The sequence below is a fragment of the Leptinotarsa decemlineata genome, unplaced genomic scaffold, assembly GCF_025532065.1.
Source record: "Leptinotarsa decemlineata unplaced genomic scaffold, Ldec_3_MD MMD2_tig00026369_RagTag_RagTag, whole genome shotgun sequence".
NCBI lineage: Eukaryota > Metazoa > Arthropoda > Insecta > Coleoptera > Chrysomelidae > Leptinotarsa > Leptinotarsa decemlineata.
Window position 1 is genome coordinate 4118950 of NW_027412709.1, and position 22995 is coordinate 4141944.

Below are 22995 nucleotides of genomic sequence, written 5' to 3' on the forward strand. Positions count from 1 at the left end.
ATCAGTTACCAATTTCTTCTACTGTGATATTAACTGGTGACTTCAATATTAATTACAGTGAGACTTCCCATCAAACACAATATTTGAATAATCTCCTTGATTCATATAACCTAATGATGCATATTGACTCGCCAACAAGAATCTCACAGTATTCAGAATCAACTATTGATTACATCTGCTCTAATATGAATGATGATTCTATATCATGTAAAGTATTACCTTCAGGCCTTTCTGATCATGAAGCCATAATGTGTACCTTAAATATTAGCTTGGACAAGAATCAAAAGAATCATAGGTTAGGAAGAATATTTAGTAAAAGTAATTACAGTAATTTTCATAAAAAATGTTCAAACATCGACTGGGAAAAGATTCTTTCACTCCATGAAAATATTCAGTTCTCAGAGTTCCATAACTCCTCTTTATATGTCTTCAACGAATCATTTCCAATTCGAAAAATTAAAACTAAGAAGAAAAAAATTTGGATTACTAAAGGTATTAAAATATCAGAAAAAAATTTGCGTTGCTTGCATTATTTAAGAAAATATACCAAAGATGAAAGTTTTCACAACTATTTCTCCCAGTATCGAAATATTTATAGGAAAATAATTAAACAGGCTAAACAGTGCCATTATAAAAATAAAATAATCGAATCGGATAATAAAACCGTTGAAACTTGGAAAATAATTAACGAACTTAGAGGGAAATCAGCTAGAAATAATAATCTACCTATTTCACCTAATACTTTGAATAATTATTTCTGCTCAGTCGCTGGTAATATAAAAAAAAACATAACATCAAATGATGATCCCCTAGAGAATTTTGAACGATTCAAAGTAGTAGAAACCTTTGTCTTGCATGAAACGGAACTTCAAGAACTAAAACAAGTGGTAGCTATAATCAAAAATAAAAAAACAACTGGGATTGATGAAATCTCCATAAGTATTATTGAGAACCTTCCTGATGAAGCACTTGAAACACTCGTTCACCTGATAAACCAATCTTTCAACACTGGAATATTTCCGGAACAATTGAAAACGTCAGTAATAGTACCATTACATAAAGGAAGTGACCCTAATGATCCCTCTAACTATCGTCCAATCGCACTTATTCCTGCTATTGCTAAGCTCATTGAAAAATTGGTGAAAGTAAGAATCATAAACTTTCTCAACAAACATATCATCAGCAATTCACAATTTGGTTTCCAAAATAATAAAAATACAATCGATGCCGTTTTTAACCTACTATATGATATCTATACTGAAATCAATGAGGGTGAGGTAGTTGCGGCAGTGTTCTGTGATTTCTCCAAGGCTTTCGATTGTGTTGATCATAGAATACTGCTGCAGAAGCTGAACTATTATGGTTTTAGGGGACTTTCATACCAGTGGATTGAGTCCTATTTATTAAATAGAAATCAAATTGTCAAGTCTACAGAATCTTCCTCATTAGAAACAATTAGATCTGGCGTTCCACAAGGGTCTGTCCTAGGTCCAGTTCTTTTTCTATTATATATACATGATTTGACAAGTATACATATATCCGGTAGATTCACTTTATTCGCCGATGATACTACCATCATCTGGCACAGTCCGTCTCTCCAGAATTTAAATAAAATAATCATTGAAGATATATCCAAAATTTCCAAATGGTGTGAGTGTAATATACTTTCTTTTAATATTAAAAAAACAAATCTAATTATTTTCAAATGTACGCTTAATGATATCAATATTGGAGTAAGTAGCATTGAAAGTAAGGGATATACTAAATACTTAGGACTATTTATTGATGGTAAGCTAAAATTTGATGAACATATTTCAGCATTAAGGAAAAACATATCATCTGGGTGTTTTGCTGTTAAATTGGTAGCCAAGGAATTAGACTTGCATTCGGCAAAATTGATTTATTATTCTTTAATCGAATCCCGCTTGCGCTACGGTATTGCATTCTGGGGAAGCTGCAGTAGTTATCTCTTTAATAGTATTCTGGTTTTACAGAAACGTGCTATACGATATATGTCCAAAGCTAATTATCGCGACTCTTGCAAACCTTTATTCAAACAATTCGGAATTCTAACAGTAATGGCTTTATACATTTTTGAAACTGTTACATTAATAAAGAAACATATTGACAGATTTGGGTCACCCCAAGTTCATTACACTACTAGACAAGACAATAATATTAAACTTCCGAGACCGACTTCCACTTTATTTAAAGATTCATTCATTTACAATGGATGCAAAATATTCAATCATTTACCCGATGAAATTGAAGACATTATACCTCTTAAGCAGTTCAGAAAAGCTGTAAAAAATATTTTGGTTGTTAGACCGTATTACCACCTTGAGGAATATTTCAGTGACACGCTATCATAGTTGTACTATTCATACTCCAAAATTCTTAGTAATAGTTCATTTTTAAATATTCGTAAAGCGAAATAGTGGTTCAGGTATATGATTCATAATTTCACACATTGTTATCCAGATTGATATATATATATATATATTTTCTCTCTTGTAAAAATTGAATCAGGCTTAGGACTTTATTGTGTTTTTAATGTATGTACTATGCATGTGTGTGTCTGTTGGTGTGTGTGTACACACACCTTGTACTGATTTTAATATTTTATATGTATTATTTTGCACTATTTTTAAGCTTTGTAACCATGATTTATCATGTATACAATAAAGCATATTCTCTCTCTCTCTCTCTCTCTGCTACATTCTCCACCAAAATGAAAGTGCCGGAAACCAGAAATAAAATATAGGTGATTTTTGTTAACTTCTTCTTAGATGTGTTAGTAGATGATAAACATGTGCGCCATTTGTTTCTAAAACTATTTAATGAAGTAGAAATTACAACTACACTAATAACATTATCTTATGGTAAATGGTGAAATGAATGAAAAATAGATATTTACCCTAAAATCGAATCAAAATTTTAAATCGTGTTATAAGCATCAAATCTTATTGTACATACAACTGTTAATATGTATTGTATATATGTTAAGATATTATATTGTAGATACTGAATATTATATAGTACTTGATTTGTTTGCATATTCATATCTTTTACTAGCTTTTGGTACACAGCTAACATCCTCAGAAGAAAACCCTTTATTTATCACTTTGGTTTAATATACGCATATACTTCTTGCATATGCATTGCATTTCACGATGAATGAAATTGATATTATTTTACCCTGTCCGACTCATCTGGAGGGCGCCATCAAACGATAACACCGTAAAGTGAATGAGCATTGAGTCCGAGAGTTGTGTGCCCTAAGCAGAAACACTAAGCCAAAAATAACAGCCTTCTGCAAGCTGGTGTGACCTTGAGTTTCGAGAGTAGGGAAGGCATCTTTCCACCAAGGACTACAATAATCAGAACAACAATTTTACCAAAGTGGTCTTGATAGAATCTGCGAAGTTCAAGGAAGATATATTGATATTTCATACATTTTTCTTCCTTTTTCTGAACAATATTTGCCTCGGCCAGAACTGAATTCCACGACTAATGTCGTACTACCCTGATGATCGAGAAGAACTACATCAGGCGTATTAGCTTGTATAAGCCTGAGGGTGCAAAAATGAGTAGTTTTAATTAATTTGGTACTTCTCATTCCCCACAAAAGATTCAGTTTCCCCTGGAGTATAAGGCAACACCATTGTCTCGTCGTCGTTGTCATGTATTCAGTAGAAGCGGCAACACGGCAGCGAATCCAGTTGTCAATCAGCCATCACGATGGTGTGCACCTATTGTATACAATCACTATTGTTATCCATTATTAATAAATAAAGTACATCAAGGAAGTGATATAGAGAGTTGTCAATGATGCCCTTATTAGAAACAATCAGTATTTCACAGTCGTCTGAGACCATGTTTGCTGAACCTGCCGATTGCAAGTGCCTTAGGGTCTTAGGCGCCCCGCAGTTGGGTTCTGAATTGAGGTGTTTAAGACCTGGTAAGCTATAATGAATTCCTCAGTTTTGACTTTAGCACTCTTGACCTGAGGAAAGCAAAGGCCAGGCGAGAAGGTAGCCAATTGGGATCGGGTCACCGCTATGTGAAAAGGTGCTTCGAGCCCACAGGTCAGGCGTGCCATAAATCGCACTTTTAAAGATAAGACCTCGTTAATCCTCAGTGACAGAGTTGTGATTACCTCGTTCAGTGTCGAAAATTGAAATAAGTATATATTATAATTTCAAAAAAATAATTGTCGTGACATATTGTATTAATAATAATAATCTTTATTGAAATAGGAAACCTAATAATAATAACACTAGCACAATGAAATATAAAAAAAAATATGCAAACATTTTCAAATTTAAACAATTTGAGATTTAAATTAGCATGGAGCCAGACGATGAATATTATATATAAAGATTTCAGTATCATATGTTAAGTAACATTTAAATAGATAATGAAATATAGGTACATATATACATTAAATTATTATTAAAACAGTGATATTTTGTTTCATTACAGATAAAAATACCCTAACGAACAATTAAAAACAATAGATGATAGCCAATAATGTCCCAAATAATTCCACATAACTATACAATTTGTATTCTATTACTTTTTTTGAATTCTCTTTTAATTCTCTTTTAAAATTTTTTAGAATGAATTTTTTTTTAATTTCTTCTGGTAATTCATTGAACTCGGGGAAGCCCTTAAAAAATAAATGAATTCATGGTACTTCCGACTGCTGGTTTGTTTATATGTATAATATTGGAATTTCTTGTATTATAATTGTGAATGTTTTTATTGAATTTGATGTAATCTTTAAAATATTCTGGTGCCATTCCATTTACAATTTTGTATACTAGAGTCATTGTAAAATAGTAGAGTCTACTTTCAACTGATAATCAATTCAAACAATCAAGCATACTTTTTATGGGAGTACGGCGATTTGTTTTCAAGATTACTCTCATCCCTCGATTTTGTAGTTTTTGTAGCATATTTAATTTATTGAGGCTAAATAAAAATAATAATGATGCACAATAATCAAAGTGTGGTTGAATAATGGTATTGTAAACTGTTACTTTGGACTGCATTGACAAATTTTGTGCTACTCTACAGAGTAAATATAGTTTTTTCGATATTTTCTTATGTATATATTCAAAGTGATTGTCAAAATTTAAAAAATTATCCAGTTGAAAACAGGTATTTAACTGATGACATAACTTCAATTTTTTCGTTATTGATATTGAGGTTGATACCGTTGATATCTAGAGAACTGTATTTATATTTCGTGGTGTATATCATTGCTCTTGTTTTTGTTACGTTTAACTTCAATTTGTTAGTGCATAAATACTCGTTTACTGCTCCTAAAATCCTATCCATTTTATGAATACCTCTATCTAAATTCATATCGCTACACATAAGCAACATATCATCAGCAAATAGGTTTATGAACTCAGATTCAATAAAAAGTTCAATATCGTTCAAATATAAAACAAAAAGAAGTGAGACCAAAACGCTACCTTGGGGAACACCTACATCAGCTGCTTGGGCAGCTGCATTGAAGAAAAATACTCCTATTCCTGTTCACTTATTGTTGCGAACCATGCAGAGGAGGAGATCTGAACTCCTAACGACTTTACAAGCTCCATATCTATTAAGCTAAGTGCCATTCCAGACATGAGAGTCCACGGCCTTCCTGTTGTTGGGAAAGATAAAACTGTCTAACGGATGATTTGGCATGCAAAATATCCTGGAATACATAATTTTTCGGGTCTTTATGTCGTTTTGATAGAGCTATTCCTGATCCACCTTACTATTTCAGAGGAGTAGGGAAACTTACTGCAGAGAGAGTGATTCACTGTGGGTGGCGTTGTTCCACCACACGGCAAGTATACGTCTTTTGGTCATTCATATGATGCAGGATGGTTTCTTCTATGAGCTGTACATGATCTTTTTAATCTCTGCATCGTCCTATTTTGAGATGGACCGTTGCACGTTTGTCTATCCCGATACCAATAACATACGTATTATCTGATGGAGATTCTTTTCTTCAGTGGCTAAGGTTAAGCTTAAGGTCATCCATGTAAAACAAAAGATTGACCCTATGAGTCAAGTGCCACAGTTGTACTTCTTGAGTATTTTTGAGCACTACGGATAATCTCAATAGTGAGATACAGGAAAAAAGAGTTTAAAGAAATCGTCCTGAAAGTGACCTGCTTTGTTTAGGCTCTAGCGTTACCAAATGTTATGGTAAAGCGAGTCCGCCAGAGTGGAATCGGTTGTTCAAGGCATCTGAGCAAATTGAAAAATGAACTCAAATTATCGTGATTGAACATCAGAGATTGAAGATCAAATAATTGAAATCAATATTTGGGATGCTTATTTTACTTGCTTATTTCGAACATTGTTTACAACTCTGAAAACAGCGACAAACCATTTGTTATTGATAAGTAATCACAACGTAATATCATTGTAGGCCTTGATAGTACCTGCATTTGAAATTCAAAAATACGGTGGCCAAGCACCTGTAGATAAGAAACAACTTCTCAAGGAAATGGAAGATAGATCCGTCATACCATTTTTGTCAAATATATGGAGTCCAGGACATGCTGCGACAAATTATCAAATTTGGAAAACTACTTCAAAACCCTACAAGGTATTAATTTCGCAGTATGTGTACAAACTTTTGACAAACATTTATTTTCCACAGGTCAAATGGAAAGTTGATTATGAGCCTTATATTGTCGTTAGAAGTGATGTTGTTCCTTATGATGAGAGATTTGTTGGATTTGGTTGGAACAAGGTGTCTCACATAATGGAACTGGAGGCACAAAACTATGAGTTCATAGTTTTGCCAGATGTTTTTATAGTACATAAACCTCATACCCCTAGCTATGAAATTGGTAGATTCAGAACTTCTCCTGCATACAGATTGTAAGTTATAACAGGTTTTCTGAAACATGTAACAAGTTATTCTTTTGTAGGTGTCTTCAACTCTTGAAAGAAGAGTTCATTCACAAGTTGAATAAGAAATATAATTGCTCCTTTCAGTATTCAAACACATCTGTCAGTTTTCCCAGTTCTCGTAGAAAAAAGAGGAATTTAGGTTCTCATACAACAGAAGCAACTAACACTGATTATCCAATGAACGTTGAATGAACATTAAAATAATACAGAAAAGACTAGGCTTGGAAAATTAGTGATTTTTTCGGTAAAAACGTTACACATCTATTGATATATTCAATTTAAGGACGAAATTTTGTGAAATATTATATAATATTAAATTACACATGTGCTTGAAAGTTGTAGTGTTTAGTTTTATAATAATAGTTTATGAGCTGTTCGCTGCTCCACTTATTGTTTTTACTTCATGATTCTCCCTGAGAAGTTATAGTCTATTAGTGTTTATACATAAATGAAAATTTATCAAATAGATAATCCTCAACAACAATAAATATTCGTTATTTTTGTGAAGTTCTTACACCCAATCATTTCACTGAATTTGATAGGGGCCAAAATGAGAGTGGAATAAGAAATAACAATTCAAGTTCTTCTCAAACAGCTAAATTTATGTCTTGTATATCAGCAGAAGATGCGGAGGAGTGAACTATTTGATTTTTGGAAGGGGTTTATCTTCTTGTTGGAAGATTGTTGACGTTCAGCCCATTCCCAAAAAACGGCAAGAAAAATATTCCAAATAACTAATAGACCAGTCGCTTCGCATCAGTGATATCAAAAATTATGTAGAGCCCCGTAAACCACCATATCCTTGAATATTTGAAAGACTTCAACATCTTGAGCGATCATCAATATGGCTTTCTATCGTATATCACCCACGTTTGGAATATCGCAATCGAGAAACATGAAGAGTCGAGAGCTGATGCGCTTGAAATTTCTAAGGCCTTTGACCGTGTGTGGCATTAGGGTTTGCTGGACAAACTTGGATGCTATGGCTTGTCGGATCATTTTTGTGTATTATTCAGATAAACCGTAAGGTTAACTCGTAATGAAATGATCACAGAAATTTTTGTCGACTATAGAGCAAAAATAATTGTTGAATTTTCAGCAGAGAGGGAAATTATGATGATGAACCATTATTTTTAGCACTAAGTTCACCTATATTGACATTGTTGAAATAATGAATCAAAGTTTCCTTGTGATATTCCGTATTTAAAAATTCATGAACGCTAAGTCCATTTTTTTCAAATGTATTTGATGAAGCCATTCCGTCACAATGCCACTTACTTGTCGTGTGAGACAGCAGTTCTATGAAACTTGAAATATGAGGCAAGGAGAAACAATGAACTGTCCTTGTAGACCGTGTTGCACTGGAGGTTGAAATAAAAAGAAAAGCATACGAATATCTTACACAGGGGTCCTTTTGCTAAAGTTGTGTAAGCTAACCTCGGATATGATGTAAGCCATTCATGTCATAAAACATCAAGGTTTACATACTTTTTAAAATTGTATGTCTTGCTAGGGTGTCAAGGATGTCTTAGTAATTCCAAACGTAAATCATCATTAACTTGATAACCAATAAAGTCCAGACACAACCTGGCACAACTAACCAGTAATGGTTAGTTGTGCTTCTACTTGAAAAATCAAACGTTGCATCTGCTTGATTTATTTTGATTTATTATGAGGGGAGTCATTTTCATCATAATATTTTTTAAACAAAAATCGTCTAATGTCGGTCATAACTTGCACACAAAATTAATAACCTATGCAATAAATTATCTAATAAAATCGTTGTTTAAGCAGATTTGAGTATACCAACAATTGATCTGCGAACAAATTCCGCGTATCAGTGCTACAGCTGGGACTCCCAAGTAATAACGCCAACCATCGACAGAGTCTAAGAGTGCGTAGCGCATTCCACCAAGCGGTTACAATAATCATGTTCTGTGTATTTAGATAGAATTTTTATTGTATTGAGAGATTTGTTCTTAAAAAGTACCGACATTACAATATATCATTTATTCCAGAATGAAGAAGATTGAAAATATCAATACAATTTTTTTTATGAAAATGGATTTGAAATATAAATACTTGAATAATGGTACTTGAAAATTTGAATAAATTTTTTTTAGTATTTTGTAATGCGAAAAATTTTCAGTACTTAGCAGTACCAAATTGATTGTACTTAAAGTAATAAAAAAAATATAAACAGTAAATATTATGTATTCGAATTTAATTGAATAAAATTTATAAATTAAATTAATTGAGTATTCAGAATTACTAGCAAAAACTATACAATAAAAAATTTTAATCTTTGTCCCATTTATAAGTAGATTGAATTTTATGGACTGATGAATTTGATATCATTGAAACTTTATATGATTTTCGACATCTGAGGAGATAGATATCAAATGAATTTTTGAAACCATATTTTTAGATCTCGCAGTGATCCCATTTCGAACTGAGTCTTAAAAATTGATTTCACACAAAAGTTAAAACATATTGGATGGATACATATTAAAAACAGTACATACAGTGTGTCAATTTGAAAACTTCCCACCCTCAATATCTCCCTTCCAGTACATAATATGAAAAAATGGTCAGACAGGTCAACTTTATTTGCAAGGGGGACACTCTGAATGAATATTTTCAACCCTCGGGGTTCAACCCCCTAGGAGGGGTGGATGTTACCCTCAGAATTTCAAATGGAAAGGGGGGTCAAGTGGCACATCATTTTGAAGGGCATTCAATTCTCTTGCCAATGATACCTTTTTCATTAGTTTTTGATGAGCAGTTTTTGAACAATAACGTTCCAAACGAACGGTGATTAGAACTGAATAAGAATAAATGATTAAAACTCGCCCGCACTAGATGTTTGGTATTCAGGTTGGTATTCAAAACAAATGATTGTAATGGACTATTGGAAAAGGTGAGCATCGTACTAGGTAGCATCGTTCCAACCCTTGAGTAATATTCGAATTCGTGGATGTGAGAGGAATGTAGAACTACTTAGTTAACGAAATACGCAAACAAAAAATACTAAATTGCAAAAAACAAATTTCAACCATCTTGTTACGCTTTATCTGATAATATGTTCAAAATGTTGTCCATTCTGCTCTAAACAGTAATACAGTCTGTTTTCGAACTCCTCTCGAACATTTTGGAAGCATATCTAGGTACAGATCACCATTCAAGTTTTCTTCAAAAAATAAAGGTCCGATAATGGCATTTCCAAGAATACCAGCCCAAACATTAACTTTTTGTGGGTGTTGTGTATGTCCTTCTCGAAAATTGTGAGGATTTTCGTCACTCCAATAGCGACAATTTTGCCTATTAACATTGCCATTCAGGAAAAATGAACATTCATCACTGAAACAGATATTGAACAGAAGATTAGGTAAAGCATTGATTCGAAGAGTCATGATTTCACAGAATTCTATTCTTCTGTCATAATCATCCTCATGGAGCTCGTGGAGAATCTGCATTTTATATGGATGAAATTTGTGCATTTTCAGTGCTTTCCTTACAGTCTCGTGTGACATTCCCGTCTGTTCTGCTACTGATCGTAAGGAGCTAGTCGGCTCTGCAGCAAATGTTCCCAACACCTCAATTTGAGCATCCTCATTCAGTACTCTGGGGTTATTCCTTTTTTTATTCTTCACCGAACCAGTTTCGGAAAACTTTGTCACCAAATCAAGCACATACCGGTGACTTATATTAAGATTTGGATTTCTTTCATTAAAAAGAGATGCCGCCCTTCGTGCGCACTTGCCCACCTCTCCATAAATAAAAATTATTTCAATTCGGTCTTGGATAGTGTAAACCATTCTTACAATTTATACACTTTCTAAGGTATCGCTGATCAGCTCAACAAATGAAACTGAAATGATAGTACTACCAAATGGCTTGAATGCAATGAACACCTTTTTTGCTCAAAAAACGATACTTTTTATAGCAGAAGTAACAAAAAAGGGATAAGAGTTTTAAATCCGATAATAAACCCAAATGAAAGTCACCGAAATCAGATAACTAATTAATGTAAATTTTTTGAGGCTTGTCTAATTTTACCCCTGATGGAAAGTTGAAAAGCTGACCCGTCATCACAAGTTTTACTTATAAGAGAGTCAATAAATTGTATTTCTTTGCATACTAACTTGATAACCAGGCATTTTAGTATAGGCCAATTCTAATTACTTCTATTAGTTTAGAACTACATTTTCGGATACTGCTGATCGGAAAATAATAAATGAGGGCACCGTCGGCAAGAGAATTGAATGCCCTTCAAAATGATGTGCCACTTGACCCCCCTTTCCATTTGAAATTCTGAGGGTAACATCCACCCCTCCTAGGGGGTTGAACCCCGAGGGTTGAAAATATTCATTCAGAGTGTCCCCCTTGCAAATAAAGTTGACCTGTCTGACCATTTTTTCATATTATGTACTGGAAGGGAGATATTGAGGGTGGGAAGTTTTCAAATTGACACACTGTATAATGCATACTACATAGATGAAAATGAATCAGCCACACTTTTGAATAAAATTGTCTAAAGTATAAAATGCTCCTTGGATTAAGAATTTTTTCAGTGTATGTTTGAAAGTTTTTTTCCGATTTCATGCTTTCAGGCAATAAGTTGATTAAATATGCCCCTGCATACAGAGGTGATTTTTTGTGATGTGATCTGAGTATGGGATGTAGGTGAAAGTAATTTTTCTTTCTCGTATCGTATCTGTGGTACTCACTGTTTTTGTTTAGTTTTCCTTTATTTAAAAAGGTATACCTATGTCAGTAATTCATACAAATAAATAGATGTGAATGTTAAAATATTGTTATTTGTGAAGGTGTTCCTACACGATTCTCTGTAGTCTAAATCATATATCATTCTGATGAACTTTTTTTTGTATTCCAAAGACTCTGGATGTTTCTGTGGACCTTCCCCATACTATGATGTTGCAGCTGATGGTGCTATATACCAGTGCATAATATAAATTAATCAAGTAAGGTCTATGAAAATTTGACTTGAGTGTATAGAAAGCATAATATAGTTTATTTAGTTTTTTGCAAATAGAATCTATTTGGTTGTTAAATGAGAACTTGTAGTCTAGTTCCATACCTAAGTATCGTGCTGACTCTGATGTGTTTATTTCAATACCATCAATATTTATTGTAAGATTGTGTGTTCGCCTTAGGGGACTTGTAAACTCTATGAACACCATTTTGTCTGTATTGTTAATTAGATGATTCATCTCATAGCAGTGCGCAAATTTCTCTGTAACCAATTTAATTTTCTTTTGGAATTCAGTAGCGGTGTCAGCCACAATAATAACTGTGGTATCATCCGCATAGATAAAGGTTTGTCCATGCTTAATGTGAGTGGGTAAATCATTCACATAAAGCAAAAACAGCAAGGTGCCTAAGACACCACCTTGGGGAGTGCCAATTGTAATGTCAAAGTTATCAGAGAACTCGTCCTCAATCTGCACCTTTAGCGTCCTCCCAGATATATATGATAGGATCCACTGCTGAACTGGGCCTCGTATACCTATTGCCTCTAATTTGGTTGGTAAATACTCGTGCTTTATGGTGTTGAATGCACGTGACAGGTCAAAGAAAAGTCCTCCTACAATTTTGTTTTCGTTGATATTATCATATATATATTGTGTCAAATCAGGTCGAAGTCCATGCTGAGATGAAGTAATAATATTATATTTGTTTAAATAGTTGATTATTTGGTTGTACATTGCTGTTTCCATTATTTTGGAAAAACAACTGAGGAGGCAAATCATCCTAAAATTTTCAACACACTGTGTATCCCCTTTTTTGAATATAGGAATCGACTTTGTGATTTTTAGTGCATCTGGGAATGTTCCACTCATTACAGAGTTGTTTACTATTAACGTTAAAGTGCTAGATATAATATCAACTGATTCTTTTACAATTGTGGCAGGAATTTCATCAATGCTAGCAGAAAATTTTTTCTTCTAGTTAAGAATTATTTGCTTGATGTCATGTTCAGTAACGGGAGCGAAAAACATGGAGTTTGGACTCATCACTTCAACTTTGGTACACATATCGCAAGGGAGATCAAGGGAATCTATTTTCTCTTTGACAGAGTTAGCAAAGTGAACTCCAAATACATTTGCTATATCTTTATTTTCAATTACGATTTTGTGATTGTAATTTAAGGTGATTTTCTGTTTTTGTTTTATGCGGTTGGTTTTGTTGTTCACTAAGTTCCATAGTGTTTTCACTTTATTGTTGGAATTTTGAATAATATTTGTATGATAATCCCTTTTTGCAATGGAGATCTCTCTATCAATTTCCTTTTTGTTTTTTTTATAGTATTCATGTATTACAGGATCATTGGTATTTTTCCGCAACCAATTAATTTGTTTTAGATCATCCAGCTTTGCATAGAGTTCATTTGAAAATAGAATTTTTACTGAACTCGATTTTTTGATGGTTTCATTTTTTGCTTGGGTATTGCAACATCGAAGCACCATTGGAAATGTGAAAAGAAGTTATTGAACATGACATCAACACTCTCATTTTGTTCATATGAGAAGTCATCCGCGATTAATAGTGATTTAAATTCTGATATTGAAACGTCATTAATTTTCCGAGTGACAATGTATTTTGTATTTTTCATTTCATTCATTATACAGGGTGTCCCTGGACTTCCTCTTTTCCTCTCGGGAATGTATAGATGGGGTCAAAATATCACCAGTACTTCATATAACTTTTTTTCCTAAAATCCTTCGTTACCAAGTAACGGGCCCTCGAAGTTACAAAATGAAAAATGTTTTTCTTTGATAACTTTTCAAGTTAATATTCAAAATCATCCAAATTTTGGTAATTGACTAAACAAATGAATTCCTTCGATGAGCTTTCATGCAGGAGTCAGTTGTTTTGCTACAAAGTCAGGAACGGACTACCCCCGATGGTCCACACCCCAAAACTTTGAAATGACAGATATTTTTCAACAAATTAAGGTTACTTGGACAATTTTATGAATAAAAGTACTCGTGTGGAAAGTCGATCGGAGCAACGAGTCTTGATAAAAATGTAGTTTCACTCGACGACATCAAACCCGCTCGTCCACCATTATTTGAAATGAATAATTATCAAAGCAGAAATAATAATGATAACGTTGATTCAACAACATTCATCCTGAGATGTCTACCATTATTCGAAAATATTAGTTTTTAAGGAAAATGGAAATGATAGGTAAAATGTTCATAACGAATTTTTATAATGCAAACACGTTTAACTAACGAAACTCAAGAGCCTCAAGAGCAAACAGAAATGAAAAATCCGCTACAGAAACTGCTCGATATGACCACCTTCTCTCTCTATACATTTTCTTAGTCTGCGAAGACACCCTATCTGTACTTGAAATAGCATTCCAGCGTCGTTTCGTATGGCTTCACAATGTAATGTTATTCTATTCAACAATGCATCTCTTGTGTGAAAAGGTGTAGCGTAAACAAGGCTTTTTAGATGCCCCCACAGAAAGAAATCCAATGGATTTAAATCCGGAGACCGCGGTGGCCATGAATATGGCCCACCTCTACCAATCCATCTATTGTGGAAAATATGGTTCAGATGGTCACGCACAATCAAACGAGGAGGAGCGCCATCATGCATAAACCACATATCTCTTCGGGTTTGCAATGGAACATGTTCCAAAAGTCCATTCAAATCGTTCTGAATGAACTCCAAATAACGTTCTCCATTCAATCGGTCCTGTAGAACGAATGGTCCTATAAGATGGTTTCCTATGATACCAGCCCAAACATTCACGTTGAATTTCCGTTGGTGTTTGGTTTGCAATATCCCATGGGGATTTTCTTCGGCCCATATATGGAGATTATGAGAGTTGATAACTCCATCTCTACTGAAACCTGCTTCATCAGTGAATAAAACTCGATTAATAAAAGTCATATCCTCTCTTTGCCTATCCATGAACCAATTGGCATATTCCAGTCTGCTGGAAAATCTTGAGGTGTCATGGCATGTACCTTCTGGATGTGAAATGGGTGGAGCAGTTGTTCCCTAATTATTCTATGAATAGTGGACTTGGATGTATGGAACTGTTCTGATAGATTTCTGATGATCATTGAAGGATCATCAGCGACGGCTTCCAAAATATTTTCCTCCAATACAACGGTACGTACAGTCCTAGGAGCGCCCTCACCACCTCGTTTTGGCAAAACTGTACCTACAATAATATCGAAATAAAACAACGTGCTCAAATTAATTATCAATTATTACATACCTGTCTCCCTCAAGCTGCGATCGACACGCTCGAATGTTTCTCTTGACGGTACCGTTCGATTGGGAAAATGCTCGGAATACAGACGACGAGCTTCTGCAGCATTACAAAATGCTCGTCCATAAAATACATGCATATCTGCATATTCATTGAATGTAAACTGTTCGGCCATATCAAAAAAATTCAAAATATCCTATAGAATATTGACAATACAATGATAGTCATTTGTCAACGCACCACTCAACAAAACAAAATCGCATTCCAGTTTCTCATTTTTTATCAAAACTTTCTAAAAGGTTTTTTTGTCAACATCTGTGAAAGAAATGGAACATAATTATTCCCTGGATATTTTTCACCTGATCATGTGCAGCCGTTTTTGTAGTTCATTCGTTTGCTTTTTATTAGTATAGTAAATATTTTTTCCGATGTGCGTTTTTTCAGCTAAATTTAGATTCGTGTTAAAGAATTTCTCCCATAAAATTATAATTATCAGTGAAACTCCTCAACAGTTTAGCTGTGAAGAAGAATTTGAAACATTCGAATGTTGAGTTTCATGAGATTCAGATAACTGATCAACACGAAACGTGATTATTCCACACGTATTATGTACATACAAAATATGGAATGAATTCGATATTTCATAGTAGAGTAGCTTGTTAGTTTAAAAACACCACGAATCTACAGAACTTGATATTTCTTTTGAAAAAATATCTGCTATCACAATTGTGACTTAAACTTCCATATAGGTACCGTACTTTTTGTTTACGACTTCATTTTAGCATACTTTGTATTATTCCTGTTATAAATGTTGTTGAATTAACGTTATCATTATTATTTCTGCTTTGATAATTATTCATTTCAAATAATGGTGGACGAGCGGGTTTGATGTCGTCGAGTAGAACTACATTTTTATCAAGACTCGTTGCTCCGATCAACTTTCCACACGAGTACTTTTATTCATAAAATTGTCCAAGTAACCTTATTTTGTTGAAAAATATTGAAAAATATCTGTCATTTCAAAGTTTTGGGGTGTGGACCATCGGGGGTAGTCCGTTCCTGACTTTGTAGCAAAACAACTGACTCCTGCATGAAAGCTCATCGACGGAATTCATTTGTTTAGTCAATTACCAAAATTTGGATGATTTTGAATATTCACTTGAAAAGTTATCAAAGAAAAACATTTTTCATTTTGTAACTTCGAGGACCCGTAACTTGGTTACGAAGACTTTTAGGAAAAAAAAGTTATATGAAGTACTGGTGATATTTTGACCCCATCTATACATTCCCGAGAGGAAAAGAGGAAGTCCAGGATCTGATACCCCCATATCATAGACCTCACAGGAGACGTACGCTATGTTGGTAACTATATAATCCAGTCCACTAGAAGTTATCTTTTTCCCATATTTTGCCTTACGCGTTGGTTCAGCATACGGCAAAATAAGATGAAACATTTCAAGTAAGTCAAATAGTTGTTTTTAGGGCGGCTTTCTCTTGTGACGTCTATGTTGAAATCTCCGCATATTATTATTTCTGTATATTTACTTGTTATGTAATTTAAGATAATATTCAACTGATCAAGAAATACATCAACTTCAGAGTCGTTTGATGAACTACTTATATTGTTAATAATATGTGTAGATGCGAGGAATCTCTCTGAAAACAGTCCTGGCGGCGTCCATGCATGGCTAAACGGATCGCGAATAGCCATGAATATCCCTAGATGGATGGCTAAACGGATCGCGAATAGCCATAGCTAGGTGGCAAAAAAAATAACATTATGTATGTAATCAAAATAATTTTTTCATAAAACTTTGTAATATGTCAATTAGAAAAAATAGCTTTAGCAAAACGTGAACTGGACAAAATACTCAAAGACGAGTTTCTTGGAACTTTTTTAGAATTCTCCTGTTTACTTCGCCATAGTAATGCTTGACCTTAATGTATCCATTATGATTGAAAATTCATCGAATTAAACTATTATTATTGAAAGAAAATAATTTTTGAAGGAGAATATAAGCAGGTTGCAATTTTGATAGAATTATTGAAGAAGTTTTCGATATTTCTTTAACTATTCCATGAGTAATTTTTTTTGTGGAGGAAAATCAGTTTTTTATCGACCTTTTTTTTGGGTACCTATTTGTTACCTTCCACAATCTGAAAAATATAAAAATTATAATGTTGAACTTTATACAAGTGTAGAAGGGCAAACTTTTTAGTTTACCCCGATAAGTTACTGCGTAAAAATCAAAGTATTTTTCACAAAGAAAAATCTTCTATTTATCAGTAACTTGTCGTAAAATTGTTAAGAAATAATACGATACTTAGCTTAACGTTTCGGAGGCCAAAATCTGCCTCCGTCTTCAAAATATTGGCAGTTCCTTTTTGATTATTTATTTCTTTACTTCTTCGACAGATGTCAAGGAGTTTTGAAATAAGAAATTATGTCAATGTTGTTGATTGACAACTAATTTCAGCTTCTGCCTTTGAATTTATCAAATAGGAAATAAACACTAGTTTCACCAAATGTGATGATTTGGATTCAATCAGAAGATGCAGGTTGTCTAAAAAATTATTATTTCCCTCGATGCATAAAAACAAAACGCTAAAAAGCGTTTACAGAATTTCACCCTGATTGAATGCATTAAACCTGTTTAACCGAATAATTTCACATACCTATCTCTAAAAATTTGGATTTCAAAACTGAGTTTATAGTATTATTTCCTTTTTCTGGAAATAATCACATCTATCTCTCACACACCAAGCTCAATTGATCAAAATGAGTGTTAAACCCCATGATTTTGGAAAATTTGCTGTTGCTAATGTTCTCATGTAAAATAATTGAAGATAAAATGAAATATACGGCAATGTGTTTCAATCTTTCCTAAAAAACAAGCTACAAGTAACTAAAATAGTTGAATCAGCTTTAGACCGAACGATTTGTGAGTTTTTAGTATTGATTCGGCCGTTATTTGATGAAGATCCATAGTAATTTCAAAAACTACACCTTACGATTTGATCTTCACAAACTTTATTTTTAAATTTTATAGTCAATTTTTGATTGATTATTCATCAGAAAAAAATGTCATTTATTAAGTTTGAACAATTACTTCCAACATAAATTTTCGAAGATGTTTCATGTTGCTGCTGATCAGAAACAATAGATATTTCTTGAAGAGTTGATTCCTCAATTATATCAGATATTTTAATTTGTTTGAAGGAAGATGGACAATTCAATATTCTGTTAGAAATCTCAATTTTATTATTCAAACTATCTTCTTATGCTTCTGCTAGGAAGGCAGATTTTCAACCACCGCACCGTTTTATGGATGTGATGTTGCCCCCTGCATTGATCAGAAGACTTACAGAGCTTCTCCTGAAACATTGACTTGTGTAGCTTTTTTCCAAGCCATTTTGCAATAAAGCTGTAAATTTCTCCTATTTTATTCATCCCCCTACATGTTGGTTTTCCTCTCGAATATTCAAAAAATAATATGTTACTTTTTGTATGCGGTATATTTCAATGTAATCAATTAATAGGTATCAGGTATTTTAACAATCAATATATATCCAGCATATTCAATGGCATTAATAATTATATGTAATAATTCTTCATGGCAAAAAGCACATCTGATACCCAAAATTAGGACAACCTACAAATAAATAATATTGAAATTTCAACTAATCTTGCAAATATCGATTATATCTGTAACTTATAAAGTAAACTTGTTTCGTTATCAGCATCTAGAATAAATTTATTGATATCATCCCTTAACAAAGCTTCAGATTTCTTTCCTCGGTATCCAACGCTTTTGTTATCAACGAGCGGGACCAATTTTGAAAACTTATTTATATCAATCCTTGATATTCAATATACTTTTCAACATTGATGACACTCCATAACATAAGAGGTTTTATAATTTTTCATTTTTTCTCAAAATAGCATAAAAGTACATTTTCAGAAACCTTTACTTATACGCTTCTTGTCGCACCATTCACAAAATTGGTCATATGTTTTCTCATATACTAACTTGGATTTTTTTTTTTTTTTTTTTATTTATTTATTATTTGTTCAATTACAATGAAGTAAAATGCCCAGATGAGCGTAGAACATGTCAGTGTAATAAATATACAGTTAAAAACATTTAAAAATTAAAATCAATTAAATGTGAGACATTTCAGCAGGTAAAATCTGAAGGGATGGTATCTTTAAAATATTCATCAGTTGAGTAGTATGCTCTATTTAGAAGAAAGTTTTTAAGTTTATTTTTGAGTGTTGTTTTAGAGAGGCTTTTTAGTGCATTTGGAAGTTTGTTATAGATTTTTATTAGAGTATACGGTATATTTTTCTGAATAAAAGTAAAATTAGGAATATTAGTAACCAAATCTGCTTTATTTCTTGTTGGGTAGATGTGTGCTTTATCAAAGTCGTTAAAAAGCTTTGGATTGCTTTTAATAAACATTATGCTGTCGAGAATATACTGACTGTATAGGGTTAGTACTTTCTTTTCTATGAATAAAGGTTTACAGCTATCAGTTTGTTTGGATTTATGAATAATTCTAAGGCAACGTTTTTGAAGTGAAAAAATTTTTTTAACGTTCACAGATGCACCCCAAAAAATTAAGCCGTATTTAAGTCTTGAGTGGACTTGTGCATAATAGACAGACATTGACGCTTGAACATTTATTGTTTTAGTGATGACTCTTAGGGCATAGCAATGCCTTGCAACATTTTCTGACAAAGTATCCAGATGAGATTTCCAATCTAGTCTAAAATCTAGCTCAATTCCCAAGAATTTTGAACTTTTACTAGTTGTTATTGTTGATTTACCATCCGAAAAAGTATAATCATTTTCAGCTGACTGTGAGAATTTGATTGCCTGTATTTTATTAGGGTTCAGCTTTAGGTGATTTTGTGCAAACCAAGCTTCCAGGGTACTTAAAGCATTGAACACATTTCTTTCCAAGTCATCTCCATTTTGTTCTTCAAGGATAACGGTTGTGTCATCAGCAAATTGTATAGTGTTTAGGTTGTTGTCCATTTGTAGTTCATTGGTATAGAGAATCTACAGCAATGGACCTAGAATTGATCCTTGTGGTACCCCTCTAATTATTGTTAGTTCATCAGACCTTATAACCTCATTTGTGATGTGACATTTTTCGACCACGTACTGTTTTCTATTATATAAGTATGATTCTATCAAGTTAGCTGAGGTTCCCCTGATTCCATAAGCCTCAAGTTTATTTAGCAATGTTTTATGATTGACATTGTCAAAAGCTTTTGAAAGATCTAAGTTAATCATTAAGCTATGTTTCTTGTTGTTTTGACTATTTATGACTGAACATAAAGCTTGATAAATTGCTCTTGTTGTCGATTTACCCTTTCGAAAACCGTTTTGTGTATCACTTAATAGTTCGAATGTTTCAAGGTAGGATATAAGACGATTATATATGATTCTTTCAAAAATCTTACTAATATTTGATAATAATGCTATAGGTCTGTAATTTTTTATTTGATCCTTGTCACCCTTTTTGAAGATTGCTTTTATATGAGCTATTTTTAATTTGTCAGGAAATATTCCTTTATTAAGCATCATGTTTATAATAATTGCTAGGGGTGTTGATAGTTCACGTGCAACATATTTCAAGAGTTTTACCGGGATTTCGTCATAGCCAACCGATTTTAGATTTTTCAGTGACATTATTGTAGAGATTACTTCATGTTCAGTTGTTGGTGCAAGAAATAGGGTTATATTTATTGGATGTAAACTTGTATGTTCATTTGTTGTCATGACGATAGACTCAGAACATTGATTTATATAGAAGCTATTTACTTTGTTTAAGATTAATTTTTTATCTTTTTCTTCTTTATCAATATTTCTTAGAATTGAAACGTTCTTCTTTTCTGTTTTCCCTGTGTACTTTTGTACCAATGTCCACACTGCTTTCCCTTTATTGGTAGCGTTATTAATAAACTGGTTGTCACACAATTTTTTTGACTCTCTAATCACTTTTTTAAGTATTTTGCAATATTTATGTAAATAGTCTTGTGAAATTTTTCCTTGGAGTTTCATCTGATAAAGTTTTCTTTTATTTTTGCAGGATATTTTAATGCCCCTGGTCATCCAGCTTTTACAGTCTTTAACATTTCTCGAGCATTTTTTCAGCCTGAAAATAATGTTAACTAGATTTTTGATTAGGTCATAAAATATGCCATATGCTATGTTTGGGTCGTCGGTAGAAAGTATTTCTTGCCAATTCATTGAGGTCAATTCTATTCGAAATTGCTCCATTTTCGCCCTAGAAAATATTCTTTTGAGTTGTGTGGTACTATGCCCTTCCTCATTTGAAATATCTAATGTTATAACTTGTCCTTCATGATCAGACAAGGCAGTATTCAAAACTTTTGAACGATATGTTTTTTTTGTGCTGACAAAAATGTTGTCTAGAAGTGTTCGAGTTTTTTTTGTTATCCTTGTTGGCTCAAAAATTGTTTGTTGCATATTATAAGTTGTTAAGACGTTTAAAAATAAATTTTGTATTGGATTATTATTCAATAAATTTATGTTAAAATCCCCACATAAGATCAAGTCATACATTGCATACTTTGACAAACACACATCTAGTAGTTGGTTTAATGAATTGAAAAATATATCAGTATCTCCAGAGGGAGGACGATATACGCAGGTCAGAATTAACCGATTTGGCACACTTACAACTGATGAACATTCTATATGCCCTTCAACACTATATTGACAGATTTCAGTACATTCTTCAACATAAGTACTTGTGTCTTCTCTAACAAAAATACTGGATCCGCCATGTATGCGGTGTTCTCGGGAAAACACTGACTTGAGTACGTAGCCATTAAGTTTCATACAACTTTCTTCTTGTTTTGTATACCAGTGTTCAGTGAAACACATAAAGATAGGTTTCGGGTTTAAGTTTTCAAGTAAAAGTTCTATTTCCAGGGTTTTGTTTTTTAGGCACTGTATATTCTGATGAATGATTGTGACTTCAGTATTTGAAGAATTTGTCTGTAGGTTAGCTGGTACATCACTCTGTGTTCCTTTTTGTTTCATTGTCAAGCCGTTGTAAAGGATTGAGTTGGTCACTAATACTTCTTGATAATTTTTGAGGTGATGTTTGTGTTTATTTCTTAAAGGCCTATTTGCAGTTGGGAGAGTCGGGGATATAAAAAATTACTAGACTGGGGATGAGTGATGATATCTTCGGAGTTGCAGGGGTTAATGTTATTTATTTCATTATGAATATTTTCTGAGTGATCTGCCCTTTCCTGATTATTTATTTTTGGCTGAGATTGTAAAATGGTTTGCTTCGAATCTACTCTATTGAAGGGGTTCAGTAGTTCTACAATTGATTTACTGATAAGGAATTTCCCACTCTTCTTCAGTGTGATGCCATCTCTATAATAGTTTGATCTTCTTACCACATTGTTGCAATCCAGGAACAATGTGGTTTGTATCTTTGTTAAATGCAAAGCTTTAAAAAAATTTAAATTATTTTCATAAATCACTTGATTTGTGTCTCTCAAATCATATCTGTAGGGTTGTGATATTACAATTGAGCGAGTATGCTGAGATTTCAGAAGGAATTTGTCGATTAGATTTTGGTGCAGTCTATTTGTCCATAGAATGATGATGTCATTTTCAGTAAAAGATTTCGAATTTTCTATAGCTGTGGAAATCAGTTCGTCGTCATTTGCGAAGGGTTTTAAGAAAGACTGGACAATAAAATTTGTAGTCATATTGTTCATAATATTAGCTAATTCCCTACCATGA

At 33.1% G+C, this 22995-nt stretch overlaps 1 protein-coding gene across 2 annotated transcripts in view; it reads left to right on the top strand.

The window, feature by feature from the left end:
• Window positions 1-7268, top strand: part of LOC111512119 (xylosyl- and glucuronyltransferase LARGE2s) — a 38953-nt gene extending 31685 nt beyond the window's left edge. For both annotated transcript variants that reach the window (XM_023168214.2, XM_023168215.2), the window contains 3 exons: window positions 6443-6622; window positions 6677-6900; window positions 6951-7268. In XM_023168214.2, coding sequence (XP_023023982.2) covers window positions 6443-6622; window positions 6677-6900; window positions 6951-7125 — 579 coding nt within the window. In that variant the 3' untranslated portion in view covers window positions 7126-7268. The remainder of the gene's footprint in view (window positions 1-6442; window positions 6623-6676; window positions 6901-6950) is intronic.
• Window positions 7269-22995: the final 15727 nt, after the last annotated feature.